Raw genomic sequence first — 20,833 nt, 5'->3', positions numbered from 1 at the left:
TAAAAAGAAATTCTTTTCAACTTTAAAGGAACGCTAGTAGACAATAAACGTTCTGTTTTCGTCGTCGTCAGATTAAATTATAAATATCACAACTACAAATCGAGATATTCGAAAAGCAACGAGAAGTGCCGTTAGTAAGACCCATGAATTTGATGTCCTAAATATTCCGAAGTTAAATAAAGCCCTTATTTTTATACACCTCTCGCTCGACCGAGCGATGGTATTGATGATTTTAACATCGCTTTACTTTCTCGTTGATTTCCGAAATATTTCTAAATATCATTTAGAAAAATCAATAACTCGGCAAAATACTAAAAACCAAGCAATATTTCTATTTTGTTCATGGAATTCTCCTAGGTAAAACGCAGTTTCAAATGGTTCACAAACATGCCAATATTAATGACAAAGTGAATGAATCGAAGCTATTGATTTTGGCAATCATTCGATCTTCCAACTCGCATAAAAATAATTACATATATATCTCGTCTATAATTAATTACATGATTATACTTCTTTTCTAAACACTCAGATCTTTACTGCTTCGAATGTAAATATGGCTACATCATATACGAGGTGTCTCAGTAATCTTAAATTCATTTTTTCGCAATCGAGAGTTATTAGAAAAATAAAAACAACGGAATCTTTTGTGTAGTACAACGATCTCATTAGAATTAATTTTGTAACAAGATCAAATGGTATGTTATAAACGTGGTCGCAGTAGCAGATTGTTGTTCTATATTCGTATAAGTAGAATTCTGTGTCACAATGAGACGCCTGGTATAATTACAATGATACAACAACTATTTGATTACCGATACCATCTTTAGTAAATATTTCTTTCTTCTCGGCAAGGATAGTTCAAAGAGATGTTAAATATCGTGAAAATTTGACTTTATATTGGCCCACACACAAGAATATCTGTTTTTCTTTTAGAAAAAATTGTCCACAACTGTGACAACATTTTAGTATATATTACTAGTGCGCTGCTTAAAGAAGAAATTAGTATTTGATCATATAATGATGCTTTTAAAAAACAATAAATATCTATTTCTTAATTTGTTTAAAACAATTATTTTCAATAGTATTTTTTCGTGTTTGTAATGTAGGTATTGCAGTAGTATTGTCACAGTAGTGAACGTGGAAGTTATATCACCAATTTGCGTAGTCATTAAAGACAATGGAATATTGACAATATTTGAAAAAATAATGCAGCTGGTCGAAAAAAACAATTTTATTTGTTGTTCTTTTTTTAGGACACTGCCATGCAAAACCCTAATTAAACTTGTCTTTAAAACGAGGCAGTATAGTCGGCATGAGAAAAAGAATAGTCATGCAATTAGTCGCCAGATTTGTAGAAAGTTTATTCATCATCGCTCCAATGTTAGTAAAACGTTAATGAAAATATTTAAAAACATTGAGTAGTTCAAAATGATGTAACAGGAAAAGAATGTATGAATTATTTATCCTTTTGTAAAATCACTAAGAACGCACTTAATATGGAATTTGTAATGTAAGTAAATAATGTTTTAATTTACTGGAGCAATACAAAGTTGCTGTCATAAAAAATTCACATTTGCAAAAACCATTTAAATTATGCAAACATCTTACCATGTATTATTTTAAATTTATCTCAAAAATATTTATGTTAATCCATTGAGAAACTGGGTGTTGGAAACAATAGTTTCTTATAAAAGAAAATAAATTATATTTTATATGGACAGAAAATAATATTGAAAAATGAATTAACGATAATATTTCTTTTAACGATAACATTTACAACTTTTCTGGCTTCGTCTCTTTTAATATGCTCAACATATCAATCATACTTCTCTAAAATTGCTTGTTACATGATTTTCCCAATTTCTCAATTACACTTAAATAATTATAATCGCAATATTTTGAAAACATAATATCAACATTAACAAAACCTTATGAAAAATTTAAATATTTTTTCGTATTTTCCTTTCCTTTAATTACTAATCAATTATCATACGAACTGAAAACGTACATAACGCGTTATAATGATGCATCAGTGAGCCTTCGATATTTCTTTATAAATAGCGTACTCGCGATCCGCTGATGCGTTAATGCGCGACGTAGGTATTGCGAATAGAGGACCTTTTATAATACAAGATGATACACGGCAATAATAAAATGAAATTAAAAATAACTCGATTTTCCAATGAAATAGTAGTTTCTTTTTTGTTCGATATAGGTCCTATCTGTAACAATAGTACAATCGTATTCGCGATTTTCTATGAACACGTTATATTAACACAGTAAAATATATGTGCATGTAACTACTTACTTAAGAGTTATTACAGAGCCGCTATTCTTTATCCGTTTACAATTACATATATGTATATATGTAAGATGTATACATATATACGTGTACATACACACGGGTGTTCTGAAAACGGCAATACAAATGAAAAATATAGAATTCTCTGCCTTGAGATCAAAGACACTTATTAAAAAGAGTAACCTTCTTTTTCACGTTTTTAGTTTTGTTGTCCCGAACAAATTCACCATGATTAAATGCAAGTACAGCTGTGCATTCACAAAACATTGAACTGTTGATGTTCTTAAGCGCGTCCCGAGCCTCAGAACATTGAACGATAAAGCTGCATGCATACTTCAATTTTGTAATTATAACTTATCTAAAGAGAAATGAAACTTATTTCATAGAGAAAGTTACTCTTATACTACTATTTCTTTCATGTTTACAGTGACGCAAAATCTTACATTTCTCGCTTGTACCGCACTATTTTCGGTACCCCTTAATATATATATATATATATATATATTTATATATAATTCTGTGGATGGTGAGTGCCCATCTCTCTCATTTTTCCGTGTCGCTCGCTTTCAATCTTTTTTTTCCATTCTTTTTCTTGCACTCTTTCTTTATTTTTCAATCTTAAATATGTTATTCAAGGGCAGTAACCCATTTTCTCGTTTTTTTTAAATTTTCTCTTTGTCGCTTACGCCACTGATTTTTAGGTGTAAGACTTATAAGTGGTCAACAATAAGAAGCACAGTTTTAACAAGTAACGTTTTGTTGTCTTGCGCATACACGTCCATATACTCTTTCTATCTTACCACATTCATACGCGTACACGTGCTGACACAAACATACATGGCATACACACGCGCGCACCATTCTCTTTCTTGTTCTCCATCTTTGTTTCTCTATTCTCCTGTTTTCCTACCTTTTTGTTCCTCCCACACTTGTCTATCTCTCCCTTCTCTTTCATTCACTAGTTATCGTACTATGAAAACTTACTCTATCGACATTGCTCAGTGATCGAAGATATTCTCATAGAGTTTCTGCTTTCTTTTATCCATTGTTTTCTTGCGTTGTGTCTGAAAATGTTTTAATAATTTATTCTTATAAATAACTCCATTAACATTCTTTTTTATCTACGAGGTAAAAAGCTTAATTTTATTATACTTTTAACGTCAAATGTAGGCGGCTCTTTCGTGTCATTTTCTTAATATAAATTTTCATTTTACCGATAGTGATAGATAATGTCTGAGAAGGTTAGTAAGCTGGAGCTCGGAAATCGGGCATCCGTTGCTGCTGTTGCTGTTGTTGCTGTTGACCAAACGGCGGTTCTTGGTAACCAGTATCGGTCGCATCAGGATAACTTGTATATCCTGTCCCACCAACAGGATCCGCTTCGTAACTCGGTGCGAATGCAGCGTCTGTCCCTTGTTTGAATCTTTCGTAAGCGAACCAGGCGCAGCCGGCCTGTGAATTACATACAAATATTTATTAAATTCCTTATATGCACAGTAAAATAAGAAGCCATCATGCATAGATCTAGAAATTCAATAAAATGAAAGTATGCGACTAACGTACCCAAGTAAACATGGAGAAGAATGAGAAAGCAATAGCGCTTTGAACATTGTTCACTCCGTAATTGTTTTCCGGTGTCTCTGATCTGTTCCAAGCATTGGTCAAATAACAGAATCCGACAAAATAGAGGAATGCCCAGATGCCTGAAAATCTAAATAACAAAATATAATGTGCCTAATATTTCCAATACGTCTAGATACATTTTCGAAGAGATGCAATGGTTTCCAATGTTGGAATAAAGTAATTTTTCTTTAAATAAAATATTAGGCAAATATATATACCCTAGATCGAAGAGAACAAAATGCTTCCTAGTTTTAACGGAGGACATCTGCTCGAAGAGATATTCTCCGGCGAGGAATCCGATGCTAGCGAGGAAGGCAATGACTCCGATTCCTATTCCATAATTGCAAGCATTGTGATCATCGTTATAGAGACACTGCTCTCTTCCGTCCTTTAACACGTACCCCTTGCTGCTTATGCATCCGAACACAACTATCGCGAAGATCTAAAAGAAATAAATAATAACTTTTATAGCTTTTAAGCAACATCATCTTTTTTGCGTATTATTGAATAACATATGCAATTTATTAAACAATATATAACTTTCAGCTGAGTATAGAATATAGTAGTAACACATCGATGAGTGTTGTAATGATAAACATCTCTCAAGCGGCTAATCCACGATTCGTCCTAATTAATATTTCGAACGATGCTTTCCTCGTGTGAATCAAATTTTTTTGTACGCTACTTTGTACACTCGAACACATTGTTCACTGTATTAGCATGTTTCTCTTTCGACCACATTTTTTTACTCGTTGAATGTAATTTTTTACTAATTAGAATCGCAAATTTCCTTTTTAAGTGCTTGCACATAAAATGCACTTTATACATAATACCCGACGTAAAGGAAAGCAAACAAGGTCTAAGATAAAAATTGAAGATGAATCGTTTAATGAAGCGTGTAAACTTGTCAGAAAGTTTTCCTTGTATATGAAAATTCAGGTTTCCATAGTATTTTAAACTAGTTTTCTGTACAATTTTTCCATGAAATATTTTGTTTCTCCCTGCATGCCTATTTATATAAAATCAAGTTTATATAGTTTCGGCTTTTGATCCAGATCCGCCTTGACATAGAAGTGGGTTGGTTGAAGGTCGCACTTCTGGGAACGAAGAAAACAATTGAAAGTAAAAAAGAGGTATGATAATTACGAAATGTGATCGTTGAAAACAAATTTTTATTCATTTCTTTACCATGTAATTACAGTTTAATTGCTATCGTTAATGCTTTATGGAAATAACGGTTTTAATTAAAAATAACAACTGTGGGAAAATATTCAATTTATAAAAGGAGAATACAAATTATGAAAAAGTAATGGCAAAAGGTAAATCAAATACAAAATTAATATCAGTATTCAATTTTACGTTGCTTTCGGAATTTTTGTCTCCTAAGGTAATCAATAATGTTGAAATTATGTAGGTATTGGAATTTTTATTGGGAACTCCCGGATTTTTTTAATATCGAAGAACAGAGGAATTTGACGAAATGCCTTGATGAAAGGGTTATTGATTTGCCATTAAAACGTTCAATGAAAATATCCTCTAAACAGTCGAAGAATGATTTCCAACAACTTAGAAATTACTGTTACTCCCTTTGAATGTAAAAATTACGCAATTGTTAACAACTATCGTTACGAAACATTAGTTAACAAAGATTTCGTCTTTTCGGACAATTTGCTACACATCGAGTCATAATTAAAGCCTCATTAAAATTGTACACTGTTCTCACCTCGAAATTGACCTCGACATATATTTACGAGTCAATTACCATTTTCCGAACCTCAAATTGCTTTAAAGATCACGTACTACCTTCGCGATCCAAAATCAACGAGTCTCACCTTAACGTATATCGCGAGGCATTTATCTAAATGCCATTCGAAATTACCATTTGACAATTAATGTTAACCGTTGAAAAGTTAAGATAAAATCTGATCAAACTAGTAATGAGAAAATTCCACGGGATCCTTTGATTATGGGGTGTATCGTTGGAATTCGCGAAAAATCAATAGAACCCCATCGTGTCAAACTGGTGGGGGTGGTTCACCCTTTAAAATCAATGCTTGTCGCATAAAATCGACGTATCTCTCAGGTTCAGGAAGTTGTCAGAGCGAATAGAAGGGAATTAACGAACAGCGAAGGAAAGAACTTACCAGGCATGCAGCCCTTAGGGTGACTTGAGGCCTTTGGACGAAGGCAATAGGATCGAAAGGGGCTCCTGCCTTTCCTCCACCGTACGCTCCACCGTCCATCTTATTGCGACTGAGCTGAAATTTGAAAGCTCGAAGCTAATGGAAGCGCGCATGCGCCGCGAGAGAGTACTCTTTTCTGCCCCCACCACCTAATTTTTTGGGGTGGATCCTCCTTCACAAGGGCGCTTTAAGTGGAAGGAATGCAAGTTAATCGAGAACTCGATCGTTCTCGATTTACTCATCAAATTCAATTTGATCGCATAATCGTTTGTTTATTTATTTACGTGCCTAGCACTTGTACGTTAACACGACTCTACACGTAACATCTTGTACGTGAACGAAAATTAGCGAGATACTGAAACGGGAAAATCTTTTATATAATTGATTACAGAACATGGGACATTAAATTTAGGAGGATCTATGTTTATGATCATTTTTATCAAGATAAATATTATCTGCAGAACTTCCGTTGGGAATATTAAACGAAAACTGTTATCGACTTAAAAAACGATATTAATCGAGAGCTCGATGAGCTATTAGAAATCGATTATCTTTTATTTGATTCGACTTTCTCTCTCTCTTTCTCCCTCTCTCTCTTTTGTATGTTTTCTGTTCATTTTTTTTAGATTCTCTTTTTATCATTTTATTATTCTAACTATATATATGTAACAAACAAAAAATAAGTTTAATAATAAAGACCAATCATTATGAAATACAAAATTTATTAATACTTGTAGAGTATTCATGGCACATTTCTATTGCTTAAAAAACATTTATAAAAATTCAAAACAAAAATAATACCTTTTGTAGCTTAAATATTGTGCTTGGACAAAAATATTCAAGTCATACATATCTTAAATAATGCAAGAGTTACTAATCCTACTCCAGTAATTAAAATATATATTCGACGGACATTGGTATATTTTGGTTTTATTCTTAACTGTAAGAGATAATGAGAATTAGACTGCTAATAAGTTATAATTTGATATTTAAAATTATATGTTTTTAATATCATAGATTTGATTTATGCTGTAATATACCAAAATCGTTGTTAAAGAGAAACGTACCCTTAAAAGTAATTCCTCAACTTCAGCGAGATCTCTTTTGGTTTGCTCTATTTCTGTCAATGTCGCGTTAACTGCAATAGGTAATATATTTGAAGCACTCAAACTTTTATTAGGATCAACAAACATGTTAATTCTTTCTTTCACTAGTCTCAACCGACAATAAGCTACAAATGCCTGTATTAGAGAGAATTGCTGCTCTCCATGTTTAATTATTTCAATTAAATGTTCAAGCCTAGATCATAAATATTTACTAAATAAAAATTTTAAATCACAGCCAATGCTGAAATTACAAATCATTGTGCAACAAAGTATTCTCTACCTGTCTTCTCTACTTATCGCAACAATACCAGATCTTTTTCTTTTAACATTTAATGTATTCTGTAATTCTTCTGCTTTTTTAGGATCAGCACCTGTTTTCAAATTTCATAGATTAGATATAAACAATTCTTTTCAATGTTATTTGAATTATGTAATACATAGTGTTTAATATTTTGGTAAAAAACTTGTTAATTTACCTAACATTATTAGTTCTTGCGCGCTAAGCTGATGTAACACGTCAGTTGATATATTTCTTTTCTTGCATTCTGGTATTATTTCAGGTACACCTAAGCCACGCAATAAAGTTGCAGTTTGCTTGGTAAAGCCATTGAGATCATAAAAACCATTCATTGCTTTAACCAGTAGTAAATAACGAACATATATACCAATAAAGATTACAAATTTTGTGTAATTTTATAAGTGTATTTATAAATTTAATAAGAAACTGTGATATTCCAATGTAAGCTGTAAAAGACAAACCAATCCAATCTTATTTTCTAAATTCATAAACATACAGAGGAATCATACAATAACACTATTGATACAAATAGTTTAATATTAAAAACATGATACTTTATCAACTAATACTTGATATATATTTCTATAGTATTTATTGATAATAACATTTAATTTGCTTAATACAAATTAATTCATTCAATTCATTAAATAATTTGTCAGATCAATTATTGTATTTATTTAAAAAGCGTTACAATAATTTCCTCCTGTAAAGGAGGCTAGAACGAATATAAGCGTTCTTAAATCAATCAAATCGTCAGCACCGTAACTTTGGAACTCAGTACAATAAAAATGTAAAATTAATTATTTATATGAGCTATTTAATCCGGACTATTGTCTTCATACCAATAATCTAATGTATATTATTTAAAAGATATATTTAAATATACATTTATATATCATATATAGAGGGAACCTTGTAAAACCACCGGTGTTATTCTAAAAAAGAATATATAAATATTTAACATAAAAAAAACGGAAAACTTTGAAAATGAAGATAATAATCGACAACAGTCATGATAATCGAAATATAAACCTCTCGATAAAGATACATTGGTAACTAGATAATCGTAGACCAATCAGGTTGGCAATCAATCAACTGTCACGTATATTGGAAATCCGCATTGAACACGGAGAAATGAATACAATATGAACCGAGCCTTAAACAAAGTCAAAATACAATTCGTGGTTTCTAAAGTGTCGAAAAATCACCGGATATTTCTGCCTAAGCACAAGATACCTAGAGGCATGGAGGAGGTCGTGCTCGACAGGACCGACGGAACAAGTGTCTGTGTACAAGATGGCGGCGCCCGGGGCCTTAACTGTCGTGAAAATCGCCAGGAAGTAGCCCGTAAACGGAAGCCGCGCGGTGTCGCAGCGAGCCGCGGATCCCCGCTCCGAAGGATGTGATCCGAGGAAGAAGAAGAAGAAGGCCGAGTCCGGGCCAAAGGAACTTTTTTTTACACTGCCTCGGGGAAAAGCGGATTATCCAACTTCCTCGGGCCAGTATCGTGATCCTCTTCGTGGCCACGCCGACGATGGAGCCCAGGGAACGTTACCAGGAGCTCTGCAGACTTTGCGCATCCTACGACGCCGTCAAGATGGACATCTTCGGTCAAGAGGGCAAGAACAGACAGCTCGTTGACAAGATACAGGCTTGTCTCCCGTTTAAGGTTTGTCTACGTCCGTTTACGAGATACATGCTCTTTCTGCACCACCCTCTCTTTGCTTCGTGTCAATTTCATGTTTTCGAAATGTCCCCCTATCAATGGAAAAGCTTCCAAATTTAGTTTAGCGTTCAGTTTATTTAAAAATTAGGAACAGCTTTTATTTTCCTGTATTTTATATGTAACTTTTCTGCTGGTTTGTAGCTGATCGTTTCAATGTTGCATCTTTTTTCACATTTTCAATTCTGAATGTTTGATCAGAATTTCACGTTGATTCGTTTCTCTTAGTCATTTCTGTAACCTTCTGTCTTGTTAATTTTTTTATACGTATTTTAATATGCATTTTCATTTCCCTCTTTAGCTTGTGAAAGAAATGAATTCATGAACAATGTATTAATTTTTTATGGCCGCCACGGCGATTATATTTCGTTTTATTTTTGGATTAACATTTCTTTGTTTTCAGTATTTCCTTTCGGTATATTTTTCATATTCGTTTTGATCGATACGTTTAAAAAATAATTTTTCGGATACATTTGTCGGTTTCGAAATAACAAATATGCATTATGTTATCAGTTTCCTCTCTCGAAGAACGCCCTTTCTCCTCGCAATTCATTTCGGACTACTTTTCTGATGAAGCTTTTTATTTTAACAATTTATAATATTTTTAAGCTAATGTTGTTTTCTTCCGTGATATTATATTATATATTTGCTACGCATTTTTTACATGATTTATAATTATAATTTTAATGTTATTCTTTACAGGCATTTCAATTTATATGTTAAATATACATTTATAAAATCTTTTTTCTATATGTCTAAATATATGATTTTTTTCATGTGTCTTTAACTGATCTTGTATTAACTATAATTGATCTTACTCATATTTAGACAAATTATTTATATTATTTTCATTCAAAATCATGTACAAAAATTTGTTAATTCATTATTTGAAACATCATTACTTTTGGAATGTATTTGGAAATTGCCACTGTATTTTAATTTCATTTAATTTAAACTCAGTTTATTGTATAGTTTACCTTTCTAAAATACTTTATTTGATGCTCCAAGTAATTCAAAATATTGTTTATTCATTGGAAACTTTCTCCACGATAGAAATGCTTTTATCATTGTCTTAAAATATAACTAAAATTAGATTTTTAATTTTTTATAATTTGTTAATATAGGAAGATGTGTTTTGAATACTAATATTTTATAAAAATGTTGCATTTTTGGAATAAATTAAGGTAGAAGTATGTCATTACCAAATTGTTTTTATCTTTTGCATATATGTATATCAAATATGTATCAAGTATTAAGAATTTACTTAGAGTTATATAATTCTTAGTTGTATGTCTTACATCATTGCTGAATGGCATTTGAGCCATTTTCATAATATTAATCAAAACTTATAAAATACACACTTTGGACTGCTTGGCATTCATACTATATTAATTGCTTTATATAGATTGTATTTATACCACTATGATTATTTTATTAATTCTATTAAATTAATTCTTACATTAATTATACCTTTCTTTTATTCTTATAATTAATACCTAAATATTTGATTTTAGATTGCAGAAGATGATCGACTACCAAAATGTCTCTGCTATCGGTGTATGTACAATTTGGAAAATTTCTATGATTTTAGAACAGCATGTGTTAACGCAGTAGCCCTCTTGGAAAGATGTTTACCGCCTTCAGAATCGGTAATGTTAAAATTTACTTTGTCGTTAAAAAATGTTGTAGTTTTGTTTTTTAAACTTTTATAATCTGATTGTAACTTCTTTTATAATTATTTAGAATGGACGTGTTATGACTACCTTGACGTATTGTAATGATTCAGAGCTCTTTAAAGTAAGGGACAGTATACCAGTGTTAATTCCAGAAGCTCCTATTGTGAATCCAAATGCTGCCTTAGGCACACCACCCAGATTAAATTCTGATGGAGAGGCTGAACATGAGACAGAAGAAATTGTTGACAATAGTGGTACAGATGAAGGTATTTCTTTTCATCATTTGTGACATTTTTTTACTTATATTAAACAATAAATTCTTATATTGTATTTCTGTATACTTTCTCTTATTTAAGCAACAGTAGTTGATGATTCTGAAGATCGTCGTTCGGAAGAGTATGAAATGGATATGGAAACAAATCCAAGTGATTTTTTGGAAATGACCTCAATAGTTGCAGAAGAACCTGAAGAATCAGAATTAAGAAATCAGGAACTTCCCAGTAATTTGCCAGATGTAAGCCAGGAATTATTATCTTTGAATTCAAGAAGGAGAAAAAATATCTAGGAATATAATTAAGGCGATTTAATTATACTTTCATTATTACAGCACACATCTCAACAGCATGAAGTTTATGTTTGTTCTTTGTGCAACAAAGCATTTAGTTCAAAAGGTCATTTGTCCTTACATGCACGTATTCACGTGGGTGCAGGTGATGTCATTGGTGAAAAAGTCCTTACAGATGATCATACTTCATATAAAAGGCCTTATCAATGTGATCTATGTCATAAATCGTATTCTACTGCAAAACATCGTTGGGGTCATGTTTCTACAACACATAGGTATGTAATATATATGTTACATAGGTGCTTCACCGTCATACAGCTCATATTACCCTGTACAATATTGGTGATTTTCTAATCAAAACAATAGAAGAGCTAATCGCAAATACATATTTTACATTTTATGTTCACAAGAATTGTTAGAAGATCAATAATAATTTTAGATGTAATGTTAGATAAATAACACGGTATTCTAAATAGGGGTGATGCAAAACATTAGTTTTAAAATGTGTAAAGGTGTATGACACGTATTCACACTGTCACAATAATGACATTTATTAACGACAATGATATAATAATCTTTGTATTAGAGGCCATCCGGCGGTGACATGTAGTTATTGTTCTCGGATCTACTCAACGCGAACAAATTTGGAAGAACATATAAAGTCGCGTCATGCTGGTCTTCCAGCGCTCACGGAGGTTCCAGTGAACAATGCCTATCGACCAGAAAATAGATGTCAGTGCAATGTTTGTGGAAAGATTTGCACGGATGCCATGGAATTGAATCTTCATGGTAGAATTTGCAATGAAGGACAGAGATTGGATGTTCCTGTGAAAAATGAGATTAGAGATAATAATAAAATTATGGATAGTTCCGAAGCTTCGAGTATCGGTAGTGACGATGACAGCAAAGATTATAGGTATAACGATCTTCAATAATTTGAAATTTATTTGATAAACTTTTATAATTATATTTCTAATTCTTATTTAGAAGTGCAGAAGCTAAATTAGCCAAGAATCCTCAGTTAACAATATTAAAGCAAGCATTGACGAAAGGAGATAGTCTTAAGCGAGATTTCGAAGATAAATTTACAAATTGCAAACCAAAAAAATTACCGAAAACAGGTAATTTAAGTATTATATCGTATTATATTAAACAATATATCACATGTATATACTGCTAATTGGCAAAATAAGATTAAACTTTATATGAAGAATTCTTTCTTTTTGTTTCGTAGAACACAATGATATTCAAAATACTAGAAAATGGTATTGTGAATCTTGCCCACAATGTTTTACTTCAGTTGAGGATTTGAAAGAACACGAAGCAATCCACGATGTGGATAAACCATTTATTTGCATTTTATGTAAAAAAGATTTTGTCCTTAAGTCTTCCTTAAGCAGACATATTCAAACATTACATGGTGTCGATCCATGTCCTATGGTAGAAAGTGATAAATGTTTAAAGAAAATTGTTTTACAAAATTGGAATGAATCTATAGAACTTGATTCGTACGAGGGTAAAACTTCTTTGGAATTTCCATTATCCCCAGAAGTATGTTTGATTAAGTATAACAGGTTTTTAAATTGGACCCTATTGTTATTTTAATTTTTTAGTTTTATTCTGTTTTCAATTGTAGACAAATGCAGAAAATGAAGAAGAACACGAGAGTGGGCAGGAAAATCTCATCGAAATTGAAACTGTATTCGTTTGTGAAATTTGTACTCGTGATTTTAACGATCGTGCGTCTCTTTGGCTTCATATACGCGCTACTCATAAAGAGTTTGCAGCATTTGCGTGTGGTGTTTGTTTAAAAATTTGTGCAGACAATGCACAACTTCTGAATCACGTAAACATGTATCACGGTGGCTCGAAGTTATTACTTTCCGAACAAAGAAGGTACTTTCAAAGATGATACAAATAATATTCAGTAATGTTACAAAAATGGTTAACAATTTTTATTTTCATTATTAATATAGGTATAGTTGTACAATTTGTGGTAGACAACACGATTCGAGGAAAAAGTTAATTGCGCATGTATCTATACATAATGTGGATCCAAATTATGATCCTGCAACATTTGTTCAGTTGAATAGCAATTACTATGGAGAGAATATTAATGGAAATGAAACTACGGAACAAATGCTCGATTACGAAGAAGATGGAGATAAAGTAGACTGTTACATTTGTTACAAATCGTTTCCCAATGAAGATCATTTAATACGGCACCAAAGAAATGCACATAGGGTAAGACTGGGTTACTAGTAAAAACTCTAACTAGTAAAAATAATAAACTAATAAAAAATTCTAACTTTTCAGTCAGAACAACTAGTGCCAACAGGAGATCCTTTAAATCCATCGAATTTAAATGGTGGCGGAAATAGAGCACAATATCATCTCTTTTTTGTTTGCGAACTTTGCGGTAGTTCTCATCCTAGCAAATGGGAACGCTGGTTGCACGTCAGCTCTTCTCACGATAACGAGTCAACCATAAAATGTGATCGTGAAGACTGTGGTAAAATCTTTGCTACAAAGTCTCTTAGAAATGAACATCTACAACATCATGTGATACAAGGCTCGTCTCCAAATACTTGTGAAATTTGTGGCAAACTTTGGGGCAGCAGAGTTGACTATTGGAAGCATGTTATGGGCGTTCATTCGGATACTGTTCCATTAATTTGTGGTGTTTGCCTGAAAGTGTTCCCAAATGTTTTACAATTAAGCACTCATGTTAAGTCGAAGCATTGGCCATTAACGAATGGTGACTTTAGCTGCGACATTTGTGGTAGACCATACTCGAATAAATCAAAAATGTCCAGGCACAGAAAAATCCATGGTTTTGACGAAAGTTTCGACAATGGAGTTGAAAGTAGTGAAAATAAGATAGATGGACGAACGAGGAAAACGGAATTAAGTTGCGAACTTTGCACAGATTTGAAATTCAGTAGTTTAGAAAAGTTATGTAATCATAGAAGAATCGTCCATGGACTGTTCCCTTGTGATCTCTGCAATAAATGCTACGGAAGAACATCGCACTTATGGAAACACGTGAATCGAGTTCACAAAGGTCACGAGGATGTAACATGTCCTTATTGTTTGAAAACTAGTGCTTCGAAAGATCATTTAGCCGCGCATATTTCGAAAATTCATAGGTACGAACCTGATTCTAGAAAGGACGGGAGACAATTTAAAACTGAAGAAGTCAGTTTACATTATTGCGAAAAATGTAATAAAGGATTTCACAAGCGGTATCTTTTGCGTAGACACATGAAGGGATGTCAGAATTATAGGAAAGATCCTGGAGCATTGTTAACAAGATGCAGAGCTTGTGAAAGAATATTTAAGGATCGTGCTAGCTTGCAAAAGCATATTGAGAATCATCATAGTACATACACATGCCATCTTTGCAATGAAACAATTACTTCAAAATTAGGAATTATGACGCATAATAGAGTGAAGCATATGGATCATCCTGATTTAACTTGCAGTTTTGGTTCTTGCAGGAAACTGTTTAGGACTAAAGAAGACTTAGAAGCTCATAGAAAAGATCACAGGTAGCTAACGATAATAGCAATTATTAATTAATTGCCAAATATAATTGTCGCATACTTTTGATTGCAATTAATTATGTGCAATTTTTTTGTTTTCGATTGAAGGTATCATACAACTCCTAATGTCTGTGATTTCTGCGGTGATACCGTCGAAAATAAGCTGAAACTGAAGATGCACGTATTATCACTTCATCGTAACGAAATTGGTGTCTCTTGCGGAGTTTGTTTAATACCAATGAAGGATCCGAAAGAATTGAAAAGTCACGTGGAAGAAATTCATTCCAGTGTTCTCCTAAGACCTAATACGTGTCAAGTCTGTGGAAAACAATACGCTTCGAAATGGAAGGCTTTCGATCATACCAAAAAATGTCACGGGAAAGTATTTAGGACCTGTAAGCAATGTTTAGCTGTTTTTACAGAAGATTCTGCAATTAGAGATCATTATGAAACGGTGCATAATATTCCCAAAGACCAACTTGCTGCGTTTGAACATAGATTGGACATTGGGTCGAAAAACGAAGATTTCGAGGTAGAGGTAAATTAATTATAAAACTTAATACACAATGTATTGTAAGTAATATATGAAGTGTTGAACTAATTCAGTGAGTTTAAATTGTTATTTACTTTTTAGTCGCCCGACATAATCGTTAAAGAAGAACCAGATGATCTTGAATATGATGTTGATATGTGCGACGAGGATTCCAGTGATTCAAAAAGGAGAAGATCGTTAACGGATACTTATGATTGTGAAATGTGCCCTGAAATGTTCGTAAACAGTGATGCCCTATCAAAACATTATCGAAATATGCATAATACAGATCCCGAAAGAATGTTCAAAAGGTTAAAACAAGATGAGCAGAGAAGAATGCGTGGAAAGATTAATTTTTTTTGTAAAAATTGTAAGAGACAATTTTGTACGAAAACATTATATTGGAACCATACTGTAACATGTAGAAGAAATATCCGAAAGGAAGTAAGTATTGTTTCATTCTCGTTTTACTTCGAATTATTGAGTAAAAACATAATCTACGTAAAATTATTTTTGCATAGGATGAAGTTTTACCCTTAGAAAGCAATCGAGACGAACTTTTGAAAAATAACAATCAAATTAAGAAAGAGGAAGGTACATCAAATTTAAATATTCCTGACTTCAATCTCTTCGAAGATATAAATCTTCAACTATCAGGCCAGAGGCCTCTTCCAAATCTTATGCCACTTCCTCAAAGGTAACTGTTAGAAGATATGAGATGCAAATTAATTATTTTTTCCTACTTTAAATCTCTCTCTATATATATGTCTAAATTTATTATAAATCCGTATTTCAGGGCTAAGCCTTCAATGAAATGTTCAAGAAAGGATTCTAGGAAAGTATACGATGAATCAACGAATACAGAATGTGCTTGCGAAGTGTGTGGAAAGCAATGGCCAGCAAAGAAACATTTGTGGCAACATCTAATTCGTTTCCATCGAGCAGAAGCAGCAGTCACTTGTGGTGTATGTCTCAAGCTTTGTAAAGATTATGATAATTTGGCAGAACATTTGAAAGCTGCACACGAAGCAATTCTTTCAACTGAAGGAAATAATTTTACATGTAAAACATGCGGAAGGTATTGTGTTCTAGTTTTGGCTCTTATGTGGAGGGTTGCATTTAATCTGTAATCTTCATCCTATATGTAAAGTATTGTAATATATATATAGATATACGCACGATATAATCATGATTTTGCATTTGGCAGGTATCATAACGCGCGCAGTAAATTATTACTACATACTAGTATTCACATAGGACACGCTGGTACTAGTACTTGGTGTACAAAGTGTCGAAAGAACATTACTGACGAAGCTACCCATTCAAGTAGTTGTACTGGAAAACCAGAAGAAACAGAACAATTGAAAAGCACTGAAAAGCCAGAAGTACGTAATTACCTATATACATTTTAATTTCAGATATCAAGTATTTTTAAATTAATATTTTTTTTCAAAAGGGAAGTCTGATAGCGGATGACGCGATGATTGAAGAGGTAGAAGGGGATTTTGAATCTGAAGCAGAAGAAGAAGCAGATACAGAAGAATCAGAAAGTGGTGGTAGCAGTACTGAAGCAGAAGAAAATGAATCGGAGGGTGAATCTAGAGCAACAGGAGAAATTAGTAACTCTGACAGTGAAGATTCGGAGGAATTAGATAATTTAGAAATTGATGAAAAAAATATGGAACATTACACTTTAGAACATCTCCAGGAAACCAAAAATACAGGTATTAAATTTATTAAAATAAAGAAATTTTTATCGATGTATATTTTTAATCATAAATTCACAACAAATATTTTGTAAATGTTCTACAAGCAGATAAACATAACACGGACTTGACGGATGACGAAGGACCTCCAGTTCTCAGTCCCATGATGCCTTTAGTTCCTGAAAACATATCTGTAGAACAGCAAATGGGTCATAAAGTTGATTCCATAGTGCTTCTAACGACGAAAAAGATGGAAGTGTACAATTTGTCCGAGATTCGAAACCAATCCTCACAGTCGATAAACTTATACGAAAAACATTTATCTAACAATAAATCTATGATGTTCGAATCTAAAATACTTGCCAATCGAAAGGATGAAGATTTTGAGAATGCGAGAAATGAACTCGATGAAAATTCTGTTGAAGAAAATGAGGTAGCGAACGAAGATAACGAAGAAATTGAAGAACATGAAGAATATGAGGAGAATGAAGGCAATGAAGATATTAAAGATATCGATGAAAACGATATCGAAGTAAATGAGGAGACGGAGGACACCGAAGACAACGGAGAGGTTGAAATACACGAAGACACTGGAGAGATCGAAGCGCACGAAGTCTCTGAAGAGATTGAAATACCTGAAAATAATGAACAGACTGGAAGTAATGGAGACAATGAAGAAAACTGTGAATTCGAGGAAATGGAAGAGATGGGAAGAAATGAAGAAATGGAAGAATTAGAAAAGAGTGGTAGGAACGAGGAAATAGGAGAATTGGACGAGAATGACAGAAACGAAGAAATGGAAGAAGCGGACGAGAACGAAAGAAATGAAGACATGGAAGAATCAGAGGACAATGAGGGAATGGAAGAAATGGAAGAGTCGGTAGAAAACGAAGAAATGGATGAGTTGGAAGAAAACGAAAGAAACGAAGAGATGGAAGAGTCAGATGAGCCTGAAGGAGATGAAGAAATTGAAGATGACATAGAAGAGAACGAAGAAAATGAAGATAATGATGAAAGAGTGGAAAGCATGCAGTTGGATGATTTGGAAGGCGCTGTTTTGATGGTAGCTGATGGAGATCAGATACTGATACAACAAGAAATGTTAGAAGATGGAAATGAAAGTTCAAATCAAGAGTACGTTTACTCCACGCTTAGGTACAGTACGGAAGAGGACAGCGATGATGGAAAGAAGTGAGTGCCAAATTGAGATTAAATACTTCGATGACACATGAGGTGAGGCAAAGTTGTTAGATATTGTTTGGGAAATGAAGAATACGTGGAAATGAGTTCAAATAAGAATTAAAATTGCTAGAAATTGAATTAAATAAAAAATCTAAAATGTAGTGTTAAAGATAGCTAATGTTAAATAATGTTTACGATACAAGTTGTTCATCGAGTAAAATAATCTATTTACGATTGTAAGTAATGCGAAACATTAAATATTTGCATTTTTTTTCATTATTTGCACCGCTTCAAGCATCGAGTATTTGTTTATAAACAAATTCTAACAAAATAGAAAATTAACAGCCAAAAATGAAAAATGGAATATACTTAAGAAATGTATTTTTTCAAAACATACATTGACATAAACATGATCGATACGGTAAAAAGTTATTACATATTCTTTTCATAAAAACATCATTGTTTTTACTTAATGTTACACATGTCCACGTATTCCTAAAAACTTCAAAGTATCCAGAGTTTGTATTGTTTTATTCTGTATAGAAGCTACAGACAAATTTTTACGTGATATGTACCTTGGAATATATGAAAATACATAATGACAGCGCGATAACTTGTAAATATGTTAGATTAAGTGATAAAAGTAGCTTTCGCAAATTTTATGATAAGGGACCGTTCTTTCATTATGTCAAGCAAGACTGAACAAGACTAAGATTAATGTAAAACAAAAAAAAGGGAAGAGCTTAATTCATTGTAACATTATGACCTGAAAGCTGATGCAATGAATGTAGAGCGATAAAAGTAGATCAGAAGTGACCAAAAGCGTATGATATGATAAATGAACAGTCCCTGAGCTCTTAACGACTTAAGTTTTTATCTATTTTGACTTTGTAGACGCAACAAATCCGATTCAACCTCGAAACTAATTTCACATGATTCGATCGGTATCGATATTTTCCATTCAGAATTTTTTCTTTATCTATTTCCTCATATACAAAAAATGGTACAAAGGTAGCAATATACAAAGTTTATAATAATATTAAATAATTGATGCAACTGAAATTAGCAAGAAACTTAAAATTGTATTAAGTTGTAAGTGTATCCCTTTCTATTGAGCACGGAACATTCGTTTGAATAATAGAACGCTATATTTGTTACGCTGTTACACATGCCTATGTTGTCGTTCCATTATCACTACTATTATTATTATCATTATTATCGTCAGTAATAGTAATAATAGTCATAGTAGTAGTGATAATAGTAAGTAGTAGTAATAGTAATACTAGTAATAATAGTAATAGTAGTAGTAGTATTATGTTATATTGTATTATTATTATTATATATTTAATATCATCATTATTTTTTGATATTAACGTTAATATCGATCCGATTGAATATACCACGATGAAATTTCAAATTTGGAGGGATTGAAATAACTTAGTGTACATAGTAGTTATGTAAGCGATTTCCTGTACAGTTACGTTATACTATACAAAAGAAAAAAAAAACATTTGTATGTGTGTACGCGGAGAGAGTGATGATTGTTGTATGACAGAAGGGAAAGGCCAGCTTCTATTACTTTTTTACCATTGTACGTTTAAAATATTTAAGGAGAAACTGATAATCACTTCTATTTTCCAATAAAACTGTACAATAGTGTATGCTAACGAGAGAATAACTTCGATAATAAACTAGCAAATTAAACCCTTTTCTAAATATATGCTAAACATCTAGTTGCTCATATTTCGATTTATGTTTGCTCAGTTTCTCTGAAAGATGGCGTTATCCATTACATTTTAGCAGCCTTAAAGTTCACGTACACCTTGTTTAGCGTCGTAAGTAACTTCTCCCTTTTTTAATCATATTAATATTTCTTCCGAATTATTCATTATATTCGAATATCGCCCGTAACTTCTACTGCGAAAATGGAAACAAAGCAAAACGTAATTGCCCATTACACATCGGATAGTTATCGGGTGATATTTCTTTTATTTCTCGTTCATTAATGTTTCCTTCTTTCGTTAATTATTTATTGGGGCATTCGCTTCCTTTCCGGCGTGTTAGTGGATAAGAAACAAAAAATGGCGATTCGCATTTAACGTTTGTAATGATTACAATAAAAATTACTAAGTTGATTAACTTCTTACTTTTATTTCAATCCTGAATAGAATTAAACGGTTAGATTTGATGATTTCAATCGAGGAAAAGTGTAAATAAAAGTTTCGTATCTATTTAAATTGTATTTATAACGAAATTTACGTGTCGTAGATCCATACAGATTTATTGCTCGAATGTAATGAATACGTAATCTAAAAATATTGGAAAGAATTCGAACAATCATTTAAAGTATACTGGTTGTAATCCTATTTTTTATTCTGGTAGTTCTTTCCAA

At 32.4% G+C, this 20,833-nt stretch overlaps 2 protein-coding genes across 2 annotated transcripts; one reads left to right on the top strand and one right to left on the bottom strand.

Annotated features, from left to right (window-relative positions):
• Positions 1-1,216: 1,216 nt before the first annotated feature.
• Positions 1,217-8,005, bottom strand: Syngr (synaptogyrin). Its single transcript, XM_076901576.1, has 8 exons — positions 7,691-8,005; positions 7,495-7,585; positions 7,176-7,407; positions 6,070-6,183; positions 4,144-4,367; positions 3,866-4,013; positions 3,517-3,754; positions 1,217-3,366 (listed from the first exon to the last, which is right to left on the bottom strand). The coding sequence occupies exons 1-7, from the start codon at positions 7,842-7,844 to the stop codon at positions 3,545-3,547; spliced, it is 1,173 nt and encodes a 390-aa protein (XP_076757691.1). The 5' UTR covers positions 7,845-8,005; the 3' UTR covers positions 1,217-3,366; positions 3,517-3,544.
• A 654-nt stretch (positions 8,006-8,659) lies between these two features.
• LOC143427421 (uncharacterized) lies at positions 8,660-20,580 on the top strand. Its single transcript, XM_076901564.1, has 18 exons — positions 8,660-9,181; positions 10,750-10,884; positions 10,979-11,177; positions 11,268-11,425; positions 11,519-11,751; positions 12,063-12,392; positions 12,464-12,597; positions 12,711-13,027; positions 13,113-13,372; positions 13,453-13,720; positions 13,793-15,027; positions 15,130-15,559; positions 15,656-15,997; positions 16,075-16,250; positions 16,350-16,631; positions 16,761-16,938; positions 17,010-17,277; positions 17,367-20,580. The coding sequence occupies exons 1-18, from the start codon at positions 9,047-9,049 to the stop codon at positions 18,452-18,454; spliced, it is 6,168 nt and encodes a 2,055-aa protein (XP_076757679.1). The 5' UTR covers positions 8,660-9,046; the 3' UTR covers positions 18,455-20,580.
• Positions 20,581-20,833: the final 253 nt, after the last annotated feature.

This window comes from Xylocopa sonorina, chromosome 1 (assembly GCF_050948175.1).
Source record: "Xylocopa sonorina isolate GNS202 chromosome 1, iyXylSono1_principal, whole genome shotgun sequence".
NCBI classification, from domain to species: Eukaryota; Metazoa; Arthropoda; class Insecta; order Hymenoptera; family Apidae; genus Xylocopa; species Xylocopa sonorina.
Note: the sequence above shows the minus strand (reverse complement) of the source record. Positions and strands in the feature narration are given on the sequence as shown.

What these genes read in the sequence shown, in the direction of transcription:
- Syngr (XM_076901576.1), bottom strand. Translation starts at nt 7,844, where the DNA reads ATGAATGGTTTTTATGATCTCAATGGCTTTACCAAGCAAACTGCAACT. An exon ending in GCAAGAACTAATAATGTTAG is followed by an intron (nt 7,586 to 7,690) that starts GTAAATTAACAA and finishes ATTTGAAAACAG; the next exon opens with GTGCTGATCCTAAAAAAGCA. An exon ending in TTGAGGAATTACTTTTAAGG is followed by an intron (nt 6,184 to 7,175) that starts GTACGTTTCTCT and finishes TTCAAATTTCAG; the next exon opens with CTCAGTCGCAATAAGATGGA.
- LOC143427421 (XM_076901564.1), top strand. Translation starts at nt 9,047, where the DNA reads ATGGAGCCCAGGGAACGTTACCAGGAGCTCTGCAGACTTTGCGCATCC. An exon ending in AATTTCCATTATCCCCAGAA is followed by an intron (nt 13,028 to 13,112) that starts GTATGTTTGATT and finishes TTTCAATTGTAG; the next exon opens with ACAAATGCAGAAAATGAAGA. An exon ending in ACCAAAGAAATGCACATAGG is followed by an intron (nt 13,721 to 13,792) that starts GTAAGACTGGGT and finishes CTAACTTTTCAG; the next exon opens with TCAGAACAACTAGTGCCAAC.